At 57.9% G+C, this 16,026-nt stretch overlaps 1 protein-coding gene across 1 annotated transcript; it reads right to left on the reverse strand.

Annotated features, from left to right (window-relative positions):
• Positions 1 to 328: 328 nt before the first annotated feature.
• CUL7 (cullin 7) lies at positions 329 to 15,869 on the reverse strand. The gene is made up of 26 exons (XM_065911885.1): positions 15,567 to 15,869; positions 14,108 to 14,695; positions 13,530 to 13,681; positions 12,899 to 13,396; positions 12,024 to 12,165; positions 11,732 to 11,928; positions 11,264 to 11,492; positions 10,230 to 10,467; positions 10,034 to 10,139; positions 8,245 to 8,472; positions 7,880 to 7,970; positions 7,608 to 7,779; positions 7,342 to 7,447; positions 6,972 to 7,067; positions 6,662 to 6,837; positions 6,429 to 6,562; positions 5,891 to 6,073; positions 5,559 to 5,665; positions 5,297 to 5,479; positions 3,936 to 4,096; positions 3,558 to 3,774; positions 3,143 to 3,443; positions 2,317 to 2,462; positions 2,067 to 2,193; positions 1,773 to 1,978; positions 329 to 1,569 (listed from the first exon to the last, which is right to left on the reverse strand). Exons 2-26 carry the CDS (start codon positions 14,685 to 14,687, stop codon positions 1,246 to 1,248), a joined length of 5,100 nt encoding a protein of 1,699 aa, XP_065767957.1. The 5' UTR covers positions 14,688 to 14,695; positions 15,567 to 15,869; the 3' UTR covers positions 329 to 1,245.
• Between the last annotated feature and the right edge of the window lie 157 nt (positions 15,870 to 16,026).

Here is a 16,026-nt window from a genome sequence, read left to right on the forward strand (position 1 = left end):
AGTCACCTGCCTGCAAGGGGGATGCTGGGAAAGCAAGTGTCTGGCCTTTCATGTGGTGGGAGGTGAGCTCTACCTTCTTTCTAGGTTTGTGGTAGGGTGTTTCCAAGCATGAGAAGGGGGTTCAGGTGAAGACTGGTTGAAAACTGATACATGTCCACCACAAGGCAGTATTGGCCCCCAAACCTCCAAACTGCTACATTCCCCCTTCAAGGAGGAGGCAGAGGAGATGTAGGAAAGCTCTGAGCTTCAGTTTGGGTTGGTTTGGTTGGTTTTGGTTTTTATTAACAGCTTTGTTGAGATACAATTCACATACCATATACTTTACCCATTTAAAGTGTTAATAGTTCAGTGATTTTTAATATATTCACAGAATTGAGTGACCATCACAATTTTTTTAACATCTTCAACACCCCCAAAAGAAATGCCATACTTTGTAGCAGTTACTCCTCAGTTTTTCCCAATCCCCCCAACTATAGGCAACCACTAAACCACATTCTGTTTCTAGACTGGCAGACTGGGGGACAGACAGGACTATAAATGGGATCATTATGTGGTCCTTAGTGTGCAAACCAGCTCAAGGGCTATAAGGGTCAGGGAAGCAAAAGTCACAGCCTGGGAGTGTGTGCCCTACAGAGACGGAAAGTCCTGAGGGCAGGGAAGGCTACTGGTGTGCGGGAGTGGACAGGGGGCAAGGAGGAGCCATGGGAGCTGCAATTCCTTCTAACCCAGATCTTAGAGCTTCCAGGTGGAACACGTTAAGGTCCTGGGGGCCTGCAGTGGCCACAAGGGTCCTTTATCTCACCTTCCCCCATCAGCCTTAGCTCCGGAAGGCACAGTGTCCAATCAGGTCCACAAACAAGGAAAAGAGATCCCTGCTTGCTGCTTGATGATCTGCTGAAGTTGCAAGCCATCCAGCTCGTAGCCAGATGGGCCTGACTCTCCAGCCTGCCAGGCGAAAGCTCTTCTGACCACATAACCTTCCGAGGAGGCCCACCCCTGGAGTCCACTTAATTTCCCCGGCTGAGAGGGGGTGCTCAGTCCCACACAGCCTGCCATCCTCACCCAAAGGCCCCCGGCATGGCATGATTCAGCCCCGGAGCTGAGGGCTCCTGTCTCCTTTCAGCCAGGAAAGTCCCCACCCTTGGCAGACCCCTGGCAGTTAGCACACAGGCCAAGTCATCGAACTCCTGCATTTTATTCTGTGGAAAGCCCCGGCCCTACCTAGCCCTGACCCTGTCTCCAGGGCTACCGGAAGGTAGAGAAGCTCTGGGTGCTTGTGCAGGAGGCGTAGGGCACGCCCCGGGAACGAATCTGCAGGGTGTGGAAGGTGAGGGGTGGGTTGGGGCCCAAGGAGCCTGGGTTCAGGGACTCGGTGCGAGGCTCCATGACAGTCACGGGAACCGCGTAGGACAGCATCTGGGGCCGGTCGTCCTGGCGTCTCAGCGTGCCCTTGCCCAGAAGGTGCAGGATGCAGGAGAGGACGTCAGCACTGCCGCAGGTGGACCCCCTGCCAAGGCTGCTGACCAGGCCTCTGGGAGGACACGGGCCCTTCTGCCAAGCCTCCAGCACCTGGTGTGGAACGCCGAGGGGACAAAGGTCAGGGACGCCCAGCTTACCCCACCTCTAGCCCCTAGTCCAAGGGCAGCGAGGCCCAACCTCACCCACCTACAGGGTCCACAGTGAGCCCAAGACTTCACATGGGGATCCACCTCCTCCTGGAGACTGCCCCCCAGCCGGCAAAGCCCACTCACCCACCACCCACCCCCACCTACCAGGCAGACAAGCTGGTCAATGTGCAGCCCCTCGTCCCCGTGGGCTTTGAGGATTCGGACAATGAGGCAGTTGAGAAGGTTCCGTCTCTTCTCCAAGTTCCGGCCCTCTTCGTCCTCAGCTTTCAGGTATGTCTGAGCTGGGATGAGCCACACGTTGCCCCTCCGAGGCCTGGGTTCCTCGCTGCCGTCTCGAATCTTGAGCAACCCTGAAATAAGTGCTGGTCACTTGACAGGGGTCCCCCAAGGACACTGGCCCCAGCTCAGGACACAGGCCCCAGTGCCCTAAGTACAGACCTGCTGGGGTGTCCTTTGTCTCATCAAGGTCCAGGGGGCCCCTTGAGGAAGTCAGAGGCCCAATTGCCTGATGCAGCACGTCTGGAGGGAGCCCTGAGAGTGCCAGCAGACTCTCCACAGAGACCGCCTTGGGAAGAAGAGGGAAGCATCAGGGCCTCCCAGGGTGAGGGGGCAGGGAAGAGAGAGGGTGGAGAGAAGAAAAAGGACGGATAGGTCGCGAGAGCAGGGAGGCGCGGGGGAGCTGGGCCACCTTCAGCTCGTTGAAATGCAGCAGCAGCCACATCTGCAAGGTGGACACATGCAGCGTCTGGTCCCCAAACTGCAGCTCTGCCCGGCCCAGCCATGTCCACTGCAGTCGCCTTTGTGGGGCCCGCTCCAGGGCAGGGTAGCTCTGACCTGAGGAGTGTCAGGGAGGCGGCAGGAGTCGGGGGGCTGGTGAGGACGCACCATCGCTGGAGTTTGGTCCCCACTAACCTCTGCAGAGCCTGGGGTCCAGCGTGTCTGGACACTGGCTCTTGGTCTGAGTTTCCAGAGCTTGGCCTTCCTTGAGTCTGCCTCCTGGGTCAGCCTCAGGTATCTGGGAGCCCAGCCTGTGCCAGGCAGCCTGTGATCAGTGCCTCCGAGGGCTTCTCCATTTTTTAAGGGAGACAGAGCCAGGAAGTGAGAAAGGACTGGGGCTCTCATCAAACTGGAAACAATGTCTTGAAGCTGGAGGAGGGGCTCAGTACCACCCACCTCCTCTGTGGCTGCCCAGCCCAGGATCAGCCCCCAGCGGGAAGCTGAGGTTATGATGACTGACAGGAGCCAGACAACCATCACCTTCTGGGGACCTCAGGTGCCTCTGCCTCCATCCTCCCCACCATAAAGGGAGTCCCAGGTCATTATTTGAAGAATAGAAACAGCAACAGTCCCGGGATCTGGTGCCTTTCACCCTACTCCTACTCCACACCTAAGCTCCAGTCTTTCCTTCTCGAATCTACAGGCTGCCAGGCCCAGGGGCTACCGCCAAGCCCAGGCTCTTTCCCAGCATCCCATCCTCTTCCCAGGTCCCCAGTTCCCTCGGCCCAGTTGCTCACGCTTGTTGTAGAAGTTGGAGTATCGGTTCAAGGTGCCCCTCAGGTAGGCAGGCAGGCAGGTTCTGGGGTTGAGTGTGTGGCAGATGGAGGCGGTGGGCCAGCAGCGTGGTGACAGGACGAGCACAGACACTTCTGGCATCGCCCCTTCGTAGTAGAGATCCTCACTCTCGTCCTCCTCCTCCTCCTCCTCCCCTGCCACGCCAGCTGCTGCTGCTGCCGCCACGGCCCCAGCTTCCAGCTCAGCTTCCTCCCCGGTCCCTCTCTCATGCCCCTTGCCACTGGCGCTGGCGTCACGGCTCACCTGAAGACAGAACACGGGGTGCCTCTAAGTCAGTCGGCCCCTTGGGTCTGTCCCAAGCCTCTCTCTGCCTTCCTCTCTTCTACTTGCTAGTTTAGTTCCCTCCCCCGCTCCCACCTGTATCTTCTTCTCTGTGTCCTCCAGCTTCAGGAGTTCCTGATCGAGCCGCTGGAGCTGGTATACGTGGAACTGGCGCTGCAGTTCCTCGGAGGTGCTCAGGCTCCGCAACATCTGCTGGGGGAGGCGGTTGGGGAAGCAGGGGCCGATCTGCTCCAGCACGGCCCCCTCCAGCCAGCTGGAGCCCACGCCCAGGAGACGGTCCGCCATGTACTGCCTGCAGCGTGCACAGCCCAGACCAAGCCTTGGTGAGGCTGCCTGGCAGGGCCTCCCACTCAAGACTCCAGCCTGCCCAGACCCCAGTCCCCCAGGCCCGAGGGCTTGCCTTGCCCATCATCCTGCCTCCCCCCACCTCCTGCTTCCGCAGTCCACACTCACTGGTAGTAATGCTCAAAAGTGGTGGCTATCTCCAGGCCAGAGAAGATTAGGACGGTTTCCAGGCATCGCTGAAGTTGGGCCAGCATCTCCATTCCCCGGGCCCCACCAATCCGGCTGCCCTGGATCCGCTGGTCGATGTGCCGGGCAAACTGCTCGCTCACCTGGGCAGTGGGGAGAGCACAGGAGAACTGTGAAGGAGGTGAGATCGGGTGTGTTCAAGGTGGTGTCATCGTAGTCAGAAACTGAAGGAGAGAATGGAGCTGGTGAGTGGGAGCACAGGAGGAGGGCCTGAGGAAGGAACTATGAATGGCCAGCAGCTTTATCAACTGGTCAGCAATTTTATAAAACTCATAAAATCATTAACAACTGTGTACAAACATTAACAATACTGGGACTTCCCTGATGGTCCAATGGTTAAGACTCCCATGCTACCAATGCTAGGTTTGTCCCATGTGCCACAACTAAGACATAACACCCCCAAATAAATTCAATAAAATAAAGAACATTAGAAAAAATACTAACAATGATAAAAACGATTTTCATATCTAGCATGTCTAAAATCCAACAATAATTTAACACAAGACGACAAGCCCAGAAGGCCGCTGAGATAAAGTGAGTCACACAAATGTTCTGATTTGTGAACTTGGAGGGAAGGGACTTCATTTTTCTTCAGTTCTTATCACAGTGCCTGACACATTAAGTGTCAGAACTGTTAGTCGGTCAGTCATGTCCAAGTCTTTGTGACCCCATGAACTGTAGCCCATGAGGTTCCTCTGTCCATGGGATTCGGCAGGCAGTAATACTGCAGTGGGTTAAACACTTGTTAAATATTTTCGGAATAATAGGAATGGTGGAGGAAATTATAGTACATTCATTTGATGGACTCTATGCAAAAATTTGAGGACAAACAGCAACATGAAAATGACTTTTAATGTAAGGATCAAAAGAAAACAGAATAAAGCATTTAGCTACTCGTGGGTAAAACTATGTGAAATAAAAAAAAACTATGGAAAAAAAAAAAAACTATGAAATCAAGCACGCAAGCAGAAGCAAGTATGCAGAGATATATTAGGATGGCACAAAGCGGGTCATTTTTTTCTTCTATCTTTGTGTGTGTGTGTGTGTGTGTGAGATCTTAGTTCCTTGCCCAGGGATCAAACTTTGGCCCACAGCAGTGAAAGTACAGGGTCCTAACCATTGGGCCACCAGGGAATTCCCTTTTGTTTTTAGATTTTTGATAACATGGTCTATACCAATACATGCCTCCTGCTGAGTGGGAATGTAGGGGGTGGGCAACTTTGAGGAGAGGAAGAGAGAGTTTGAGGGGAGAGGTCCCAGGGGAGGGGACACAGGAGGCTTACGTGGGCAGCTCTGAGGAAAGGCAGCTTCAGCAAGGCCCCAGCACAGCCATTCTGCAGGGCCAGCAAAAAGGCTGCCCGTGGCCCAAACAGCTCGGAGCTCGACTTCTGCAGATTACTGAAGTGCTCACAGTAGCGGGGCACAAAGTCATCGTCCCGCCAGCGTGAGGTCAGAAAGCTGTGAACCTGGAGGGTGGGAGGCGGCAGCGTGAAGGTGACCCAACACACCAGGGGCACAGCCCCACCCGCCCTCCCCGTGGCCCACCTGCTCCTCCACCACCGCCCGCCAGCAGCGCGTCAGGTTTCTCATGATGCTGCTGGGAAGCCCCCGGGTGGCCAGGGAGCTCCAGTCGTGGCTTCTGTTTCTGCCCTCTGTGGACACAGGGGAAGGGGCAGAGGAAGGGCAGGGTCAGCCCCTCAGCTCCTGGGTCCCCATTCAGGGGTGAGCCCAGGGGATCTTTCCGGACATGCTGCCCATAGCAATGATGCTCCCAGGTACGGGTGACACAAACCAGGAGACGAGCAGCAGGCTGAGCGTGCAGGGAGGGGACAGTGAGGAAGGACAGACGCCTCCCCAACCCAGCTTCCAGCACTCACTGGGCCGAGGCGTGGCCACCGCCGCAGGGGGCGCCTCGCAGGGTTCCACGTGCACCAGCAGGTGGGTGAGGCGGCGCACCCGGGAGGAGAATGCTGCCGCGCGGCTCTGCGGGTTGTGGGCGGCCTCCCGACACTCCAGGTACTGGTCCAACAGCCAGCCCAGGGGGCTGACGCCTTCTTCATCTGGAGGCACGGAAGAACAAGCTAAGGCAGGGTGTGTGCACAGAGCCTACGGGGGAGGCTGGCCTGGATGGGCGTGCAGAGGAAGAGCAGTGGACCACCACCGCGGGAGGGGAGGGAGCAAGGCCCCTCCTGACTGTGTGGGGTCAGCTGACACTGGGGACACATGGGAAAGGAGGCGCCCCTGGGCTGTGAGGAGCAGGGGACCTGGGGAGACTGAATAAATGCAGGTGCCAAATGGGCCAAAGCCGTCACCCAGGGAAGAGCAAGAAGGGGATGGTGAGTGGGGCTGAGTGAAGGGGCTGGTGAGTGGGGCTGAGTGTTGGGATGGTGAATGGGCCGGGGCAGGGGAGGTTACCAGGGCAGGTGATGTTCTGCACCAGGGGGCTGACCAGGGCCTCCCAGCAGGTCTTGCCCAGCGCCTGGGCAGCCTCTTCGTCAGGGAGGAAGCGACTGGCAAAATTCTGCTCATGGCGTAAGGCCCCGTTGAGCCTGGGGAGGGGAGGGTGTAGGAAGGTACTGGGGCTGCAGGCCTAAGTCCGCCAGCCTGAGACTGCAGGCTACCCCTCAGGCACCCACGTGCTCGCACACCTGGAGCTCAGGTGCAGGAGCCCCCTGCGGTCCTCCGCGATGTCCTGGCTCCAAGCCTGCGCCCGGACCATGTAGAAGAGGCGCGTGTGGCGGCACAGCTGCTCCCGGAACACCGGCCAGAACGTGGGCTTGGGGCCCAGGACCTCCAACCCCCGAATGCGCGTGTCAATGCCACCCTGCAACGCACAGAGGCCCGTTTCCACCGGTTCTACACCCTCAGGATGGGCTGGAGTGCTGGTTCAAGAACTGCAAATCACAGGGCGCAGAGCATGGGGCCGACGCCCCCCCACCCCGTGTCCCCCAGCCCCACCTGCTGGCAGCGCTTTATGCGGATCTGGATGACGGGCCAGACGCGGCTCAGGTTCTCCAGGAGGACCACCCGACTTGCGGAGGGCATCACGTTCACCTGGTGGGGTGGAGGGCAGGTAAAGAGCACGGTCACTGCCCCGTGTGTGGATGGGAGTGCGGAAGGCACCCTAGTCTGCTTCTGTCCCCTGCTGTCCCTCCTTCCCCCAGCCCTGGGATGCATGCGGATTTGACGGAGGGGGTCCCAATGCCACCCTCACTGCTCGGGGCCTGATGCCATCACAGGGGCGCCAGATGGAGGAAACGGGCCTTTAGGGATCTGGGCAGGAGGGCGGATCCCATGAGGGGTGGCCAAACGGCACAAGGGGCCCTACCGAGTTGAGTTCCGTGTTAAGCGAGGTGGCGCTGTCGCCCCCGAACACCACCACCCTAGCCGGCATGTAGCTCAAGTCCTCGCTAGCCACCAGCAGAGCCAGCTGCCTGGGAGGGAGGAGGGCAGAGGAACCAGTCAGCACCAGATCCAGTCGTGTCCCCGCAGACACAGCCGGGGGGGGGGATGGGGGGCCCTCCCCAAGACCAACAACGGGGAAGTCACAGGAAGGTGTGGGTGTGTGCCAGGCGCAGGCCTGGGGCCTGCTACCTGATGAGGATGCCCTGCTGCATGTGCAGGGTGATACGGTGGGAGCCGGCGCTGCCGTTGGACTCCCAGTAGGTCTTGGGGTTGCGGTCCGTCAGCTTGCTGGCCCGGTGCGGGTTGGACGACACCTCCAGCTTCTCCCAGCACTTGTCCTCCTTCATCTCCATGCTGGAGCCTGCAGGCACGCAAGAAGGGGTGGTGGTCACAGCCTGGCAGGTGTAGGGGGAAAACACGGAGGTGTGGAGACTCGGGGTGGTGAGGGCACAAGCACAAACCCTGGCACAGGTATCTGAGGAACACGTCGAAGAAGGGGATGTTGATGGGGCGGTGGGTTCGTCTGTGGTCTTCAATCTGGCCCAGCACCATCTGCAGCCGGGACACGGAGAGAAAGGGTGCGGGGAGCAGGCAGGGACACGGAGTCACATGTGGAGGAAAAACCCAGCAGCCCTGGGACTTCCTCCATGACACTGGCAGAGCAGGGTCAGCGAGCTAAGAGGGGCCGAGAACCAATGCCCCCCAGGTTCACTAGACTCACCTGCCTTCCAACTTCAGGAACAAACCCCCTTCCCCTGCCACCGCTCGCGTTTCATACTCTCACCCAGCTGTGAGCCCACCAGCGTCCCCTGACCTTCCCCCTGACCTGGATACAGCCTCCCAGGATGTTGGTGGTGAGCTTCCGGTAGAGGTGGGCGTGCTTCTCACACTTGAACACCATGTCCCGCAGCTCCTGAGCCAGCTCCAGCTTTCCCAGGTGCTTTTCCAGGGCCTTGGAGATGGCATCCCGGGCTCCCAGCTGATTGAGCACCACGGCATAGTCCCTGCTCACGGAGGCCAGGCGGTGCAGGAAGAGAATCAGCTCCTGGAGCACCTGGGATGGGCGCGGAGGAGGTGAATAAAGGGGATGGACCACAAGGCATCTTCAGCAGTACTGACTACACCTACTGTGTGCTGGGTGCCGGGGCTACTGCAGAGAACAAAGAGTGAGGAAGTGAAGAGAGAGGGATGGGGCTTCCCAAAGAATCCGCCTGCCAATGCAGGGGACAACCCCTGGTCCGGGAAGATCCCATACGCCTGGGGACAGCTAAGCCCACGCGCCACAACTACTGAGGCCAAGCTCTAGAGCACGTGAGCTGCAACTACTGAAGTCCACGCACCTACAGCTTGTGTTGCACAACAAAAGTCACCGCAATGAGAACCCCATGCACCACAACAAAGAGCAGCTCTCGCTCACCACAACTAGAGAAAGCCCATGCGCAGCAACAAAGACCCAGTGTGGTCATAAATAATATGTGGATTAATAAAAAGAAAATAAGTAGCTTGAAAACTCAGCATTAAAAAAAGACAGAGACAGGGATGGGGAGGCGTGAGGGCTGGGTGAAATTAGAGAACCCAACAAACTGCAACGGGAAAGCCAAGAGGTGCCCTGGACCTGGGGCTGTGGACCACTGACTACGCTGGCAACAGGTGCCGGGGGCATCTCTGGTTGTTTCTTCTCAGGCCCAGCTGTCCCAAGAACCAGCTGTGGGGCTGGGTTTTGAGATGCTCAGGTCCCAAGCAGAGACACCTGAGGACAAGGAGGGGGCCAAGAGGGAGCAGATGTGTGTAAGGAAGCCCACCATACAGCTAAAACCTGGGGAGCAGCCAAAAGTGTGTGCTGCAAACATGCACTGCCTCCGAGAGTCTAGTTCTCTGACCCCTTCCCAAGCCTTCAGTACCCAGGAGCGCTCCGGGGTAGAGGGCTGCGATGGTTCCCCCCCGCCCCCCGCCTCCTTCACTCCCCGTTCCTCCACAGGCTCAGCCAAACAGGAGTCACTGAGGCTCTTCTTTGCTGTTGGATTTTTGGGGGCACCCATTTTTATTTTTTCATTTTTGGCCACGCCCCAGCATAGGGGATCTTAGTTCCCTAACCAGAGATCTAACCAGTGCCCCTTGCAGGGGAAGCACCGCAAAATCCTAACCACTAGATGGCTAGGGAAGGCTCCACTGAGGCTCTTAATGTAACATAAATATAACCTTTTATGTAACGAAAGAGATGGCAAGTAAAATCACATCTGGGCTTGTTTATCTAAGGAAACACAGGAAAGGTACATAAATGAATACAAGTGGTTACCAAAAAGGGACACCTGGGGGACATTGGGAAAACAGGGGACTTAGGTGGGAGTGAGAATTCTCAGTTTACACCTTGTTACACTGTTCTCATTTGTGAACTCTGTGAACAGTATGACATTTTTTTTTCCTTTTTTTTTTTTCCAGTATGACCTTTTAAAAATATACATATAATTCAGTTTGAAACACAAAACCCAAACCAAGAGCAGGAAGGCTCCAGTGGTGCCCTTCTGAGCCCCGCCCAGGGTGGGGTGGGGTGTCTGCCCTGCCAGAAGCTGCCTGGTCTCCCCGCTCAGCATCTCCCGGGGGCGGGGTAGGGGTACCTCTCGGTCAGTGTTTGGGGACCGCAGACAGGCCATGCAGGCGTCCATGGCTTCGTGCCAGGGGAGCAGGAGTGCCTCAGGGAAGTCCACCAGCTGCATCAGGATTCTGGGGCGTGTTGGGGGGGCAGGAGGGGAGAGATGTGCAGTCAGGCTCAGAGACCCCTCTGCCCCGCCCCACCCCGCTGCACCCCCTCACCTCAGAACGGCCAGGTGCAGGGGCTTGTTGGCAGCAGGAGTGTCAAGGCTCCGCATGAGCACGAGGAAGGGCTGGGGCTGCCGCTGCAGCTGCAGAAGAAGGGGCTTGGCCTCTCCCTGCCGGGGCCCCTCTGAGCGGAACGCTCCCTCCAGATCCAGGAAGATTTTCCCAGCTGGACCGAAACCCTCTGCCAGACGCTGCAGTGGCGTGTGGGAGCCCTGAGTTGGGGCTTCCTTTGCTACAGGAGAGGGGAAATCACAGAAGTTGGCCACTGTTAGTGATGGGAATGGTCAGAAAAGGAGAGACACATTCATAACTCTCTTGTCTCCTCTCTTCTCCTAAAAATGTTTTTGATTTTTTTTTCCCCTAAAAGTTAGGTTTTGGGGATCTCAGAGCTCTTAAAAGTACTTGTAAGACAGCTTCATGACAAACTTTTAATTTGTTTTCTTAAAATAGCAAGGGAGGGACTCCCTGGCAGTCTAGCTCTGTGTTTCCACTATAGAAGGCTGGGTTTGGTCTCTGGGCAGGGAACTAAGATTTCAAATGTTGCGAGCTGAGGACCACCCCCCCCCCCCAAATAAAGCAGAAGAGCTTCCTATGAGCAAACAGGAGAGCATTTTCCAGAAGCATGCAATAAACTGTTTTTCCCTCCAGCAGAAAACATTCAATGTGAGGGCTTTCAGGGCTTCAAATCTCTTGTGCTGTTTGTTCTGTTTGGCCGTGCCTCTCACCTTGCAGGATCTTAGTTCCCCGACCAGGGATTAAACCTAGGCCACTGTAGTGAAAGCGCCAAGTCTTAACCACTGGACCGCCAGGGAACTCCTGCAACGTTCTAAACTTATATCCTCCTTCATTCTTTGGAGGAAGCACAACCGCTGCTTCTCCATTCACTGCTAATCTCAACATTTCAGACTCTTCCTAAGGTGCCATTGGTCTCAAGATAGGATTGCACAAAACCTGGTACAGACGTCTCTCCTGGGCTAACGCCCTCGGAGAGGCCAGTATGCAGAGCTGCTGTCCGTGTGGCACCCCACCTTCCACTCTGGCTGCGTCAGCTGATTCCTGAGGCTGGGCCCAGGCTTCCAGCAGGGACGGATGGACCGGCTGCCCTGCCAGGGCCACGGGCCCGTACTTCCTGTAGACGCGGCAGTTGAGCAGGTCCCTGAGGGCGCTGTCGTCGAGTCGCTGTGGCAGAGCCAGCAGCAGGTCTTGGGCCAACTCTGTGGGCACGGCCAGCTCAGCCAGGATCTCGTCATCCAGAACCTGCCATCGGGGGAGACGCTCTCGCTGCAGGAGGCTCTACCTGCCTGCAGAGGCGCTTGCCAGGGGAAGGGTTCTCTGCATGCGCCTTCTCCACCCCGAACCTCTCATGGCAGGCTCCTCCCAAACAGCTCATCAACGGCCCCCAAACATCCTAGACCCCTCCCCGGAAGCCCCTTACGCTGTCGGCCTCTGCTTCCCATCCCAAGCCTTCCACACTCCCTAACACAGTCCGACTCTACCTCCCCATCCAGGTTCTCCTGAAGGATCTGTAGAACCTCCTGATGGTCGGGGCCATCCAGCTTCTTGATGAAGAAGAGGAGCTCCCACCACTCGGCCTGGGTCAGGTGTTCACTCTCCTCAGCGTCCTCGTCTTCAGGCAACACGTAGGGCACAGCATAGAGCTCGGTCATGGGCTTCCAGCGCCAGGACGGCAGGGCTGTGGAAATGGGCCACGGGGCACAGAGATGTCGCTGCCCGCCCCCTGCCAGACCACTGCTCCGAGCTGCCCCCTGGCTTCCTCTCTGGGCTCACCTATACCCACGACTCCACTGACCGCTGCCCCCTGGTACTCATCAGCAGCCTCAACCACATCCTCAATGTCTTCCTCAAAGCCCAGAATCTCCAGCATGTGCCAGTGTACCCAATAGGTGCGGCCTGTTGACTCCCACAGCACCTGGGGGAAATGGGGAAAATCGAGAGGCAAGGGGCCAAGAGCTTACCTAGTGACTGGCTATGTCATGATGAATGTGAACACGCAGCCTTCAGAGTGACCATCTGGTCAGGTTTGGAAAAACCTCCAAAGAGCAAAACACATGGTATACAGAGAACCTACATGAGCACGTAAAGGATGCTTTCTCTAAACGGGAACATCTTTCTTCTCTCCTATCCTTGGTGGCTTTTTTTTTTTTTTAAGTATTTATTTATTTATTTGGCTGCCCCAGGTCTTAGTTTTGGCATGTGAGATCTTCTATCTTCCCTGCGGCATGTGGCATCTTAGTTGCAGAGTGTGGGATCTAATTCCCAGACCTGGGATCAAATTGGGGCCCCCTGCATTGTGAATGTGGAGTCTCAGCCACTGGACCACCAGGGAAGTCCCTATTCTTGGTGGCTTATGCCCCTATACTTCCTCCTGGCCTTAACCACACTGTCTTGCTGAACTTGACCTTCAGAACGGTCTCATTGTTACCAGGTTCTTCGTGGGAGCGAGTCTCCCTGACCTCAGGGTCTTCTACAAACAAATTTTCTCAGCCTTCCAAATGGCTCCTCTCTCAGTCGCTGACCCCCTTTTACCATCCCAAGCTTACTGAGGGTTTTCGCTTTGAGTAGCATGCCGGAGTCCCCAGCATGAAGCATGATGCCCCAGCTCTGCCCCACGCAGACAGACCCCCGGCGGTGGCCCTGCTCACCTGCACAGGGGGCACGCCATTGTTGCTCTGCCGGAACTCGCCCTCGTCCCCCGCGCTGATCTCTTCGTAGTCATCCAGCATTCGCACTCGCATGCCCGGCTGCAGCGCATCCCGCACATACAAGGCATAGGTATTGCCACTTGCAAACTCAGAGCGAGGTCGAAACCTCCTTGACCTCCTGCGGGAAGGCAAGGCCTGGGCAGGTGGGAGCCCTGGGCCCTCATCCACCAGCTGGGGCTGGAAGATGGAACCGGAGGGCTGTCCCGAGGGCCCCTGTCTGCTCCAGGCTTGGTCCCAGCGCATGGCCTGCACCAGCTCTGAGATCAGCGTACCCATGGCCATGCTGAACTCCAGCTCCAGGCGACCCCTCTCCCCACTCAGCTCCTCAGGAGTGGAGTTCGGGGCTCCTGGTTCCGCAGCAGTGTCATTCAACTGATCCAGGAGGAAGGTGACATGCAAATAGCGCTTCACCAGGGAGAAGAGCAGCCTTCCTGGGACCTGCAGGACACAAACTTTGGTCTACATTTACCTTGTTCCAGCTTTCTCGCCACACTGTCCTCTGAGGACAGGTGCAAAGGCCTGGCCCCCAGGTTTTGTCCACAGCTCCCTCCCAACACTCCCCACAGAATACCTGTGGCAGCTGAATGCCCTCAAAAGACATCGGGTGTTCAGAGAGCGTGGCCTGTGCAAACAGTGCCAGCAGAGCACAGCGGCTGTCAAAATCCAGGTGCTTCTCAATGGCCTCTTGCTGGCTTAGTGAGAAAAGGATCTGGGTCCGGGTCCCTGGAACCCACATTCCAATCAGTAACAGCTCCTAACCTCGTCCTTCCCAGACCCCTCTTGTGGACCCTCCACTCTTAGTTCCCTCCTTTTGCTGTCACGCAGCAGAATGACATGATTTGCTGATTTACTTCAAAAGCCAAAGCTTACTATATTATTCTACCTTATTACTACCTCATCTGCAAAAGTTGAAGTCTAAACTCTTCCTCCACTCAGGAAAACAGTTAATAGGAGGTTCTTGAAGATTCAGTCGTCCTTTTCTGCAGAGATGCCCACACTCACCTTCCCACCTCCCTTTCTCCAATGCGAAGAGTCACAGAATCATTTACATACTGCTGAGATCAGAGGTGCCTATCATAGGGCCCTGTGAGATGTTAAGCTGACCCAGCCCCTCTCCAGCTCCCCTTTCCTTCCCATGCTACCCCTCACCAGCATCATGGGAGGCCAGGGCTTGAATCATCCGGCCTGCGCTCCAGCGAATCTGATAATCAGGACTGCTGAGCATGTGCATGAGCAAGTCCAGGACCCTTGGGTCTTTGAAGACCCCAGTGAGGGGCTCAATGCTGGCGTAGGCACTGAGCACGTGGACAGTGTGAAGCAGAGGAGCGGGAGGAACGGTGCCCACACATTCCTCCAGCTGCCGAAGGGCCCTCTGAATCAGAGACTTCACGTCAGTTTCCATCTCCCCCAGCACGGATTTGTCCAGTGCTCCAGCCTCCCCTGCTGTCTCCTGGGAGGGTCCGAGGACCTGGCCATCCTCGCCCAGCATCTTGTGGCAATTGGCATAGATTTCGTCATTGGACATCCATAGCAGGATGTGCTCAGCCTTGCAGTCCACGTGGTTGGAGCCCCCTTCCCCGTCATCCCCACGCCGGAGGATGAGCCAGCGGATCTGGTACTCAGGATGCCCATCATGGCCCACTCGCTGGCGGATCAGCTCGTCCGGATAAGCGTGCAAGCCGGGCCCCAGGGGCACCCTGAATTCCCGGTAACGGAGTTCCCCTACCATCTTGGCACCTGGCAACACAGGGAAAGAGAACAGGCAAGCTAGAGTGAGAGGTCAGAAAATCAAGGACATCCAGGAGTTGGGACAGCAAATGTGGCAACAGCTGTCAGGCTGTTGGGTGGGGTGAAACAGGGTCCAGGAGTTGCCTGCTCTAGGCTGGGTGGGGCCAGGCCTAAGCAGAGGAATACCGGGAAGTTTGTTCTGAAAGAACTCAAAATTGGCGGGCTAAAAGGCAAGCCCAAGGCCCGGCATGCAGCATGGAGGCATGCAGCATGGAGGGAGCTCGTTTGGAGCAGTGGGTAGGAGACAGTGGGGGCAGGGAAGCCTTGGAATTAAAGTGAATCCCAGGGCCCTGGACAGGCTGCAGTGGACCTGGAAAGGGGGTATGTGATGCCCAGAGGGATGTGTGTTTTGTGGTGTTGAGGATCGAGAACAAAGTGTGTATGCAAAGGGGTGGTAGTAGCTCTAATGGCTGAAGCACGAGAGAGTCTGCAGCAACAAGAGACCCCGAGATCTGGTGATGGAGCGAAAGCGCAGGGCCCGACGGGCTGGGAGGAGGGGCTGGTGGCCTGAAAGCACCCAAGCCTGGAGGCATTGGACCATCAAGGTCGGTGGGGGCGACGTGAGGACCCGAACAGTGTGCACATGAGACCTGGTGGGTGAGGGGCGCGCGGTTTGGGGGACCAGGATGGAAGGCCGAAGCAGCCAGGGGCGCGCGGCAAGGTATGGGGAGGGAGGGGGGAGGGGGCCAGGCCAGAGAAACCAGAATCCCGAGGCGCGGCGGGATAGGGGACTCGAAGCCCGGGGGTGGGGGGGCTGGGGGTGAGTGGGCGGAAGAAAACCCGGGCTCGGGGCGGGGGACCGCGGCGGGGCTCGGGCCACCTCAGAAGTCGATGGGGGTCCCAGTGCGTGGCCTGTCCTTCGCCGAGCTAGGAACGCGGCACAGACGATGGCGGCGGCGCCGGCGGAGATTTGGGCTCCGCCTGGGCCCCCCGAAGGGGTCGGGGCGGAGAGGCGGGAGGGGGCGTGTCTCCGCAGGTCTGGAGGCCGCAGGGGGCGTGGCGCGCGGGCCCGAGCGCCCGGGCGGCCGTCAGCGCCCCGCCCGCGCGCAGGTCCGCGGCCTCCCGGGCCCGGCAGGGCGGGGCCCGTCCCCCACCCGCGGCTCTGCCCGCCCGCCTCTGGGAGCCCCACCGCCCGCCCGCTCCGAGCCGCCGCTCATTTCCGCCCAGCCCGGCGGAACACTGGGGGCCCCAGGGGAGCGCCGGGGCGGAGCCGCCGGTGCCACCTCGGCGACGCACGGCGCCTCCTCTCCGGCGCCGCCCTTTCCTCTTCCTTTTGGTCC

This window comes from Muntiacus reevesi, chromosome 20 (assembly GCF_963930625.1).
Source record: "Muntiacus reevesi chromosome 20, mMunRee1.1, whole genome shotgun sequence".
In the NCBI taxonomy this organism is placed as follows: domain Eukaryota; kingdom Metazoa; phylum Chordata; class Mammalia; order Artiodactyla; family Cervidae; genus Muntiacus; species Muntiacus reevesi.

Coding starts and splice junctions, on each gene's coding strand:
- CUL7 (XM_065911885.1), bottom strand. CDS start 14,687: ATGGTAGGGGAACTCCGTTACCGGGAATTCAGGGTGCCCCTGGGGCCC. Junction 11,493..11,731: donor AGGAGAACCTGGATGGGGAG/GTAGAGTCGGAC, acceptor CCCCGATGGCAG/GTTCTGGATGACGAGATCCT. Junction 6,074..6,428: donor GCAGAACATCACCTGCCCTG/GTAACCTCCCCT, acceptor CCGTGCCTCCAG/ATGAAGAAGGCGTCAGCCCC.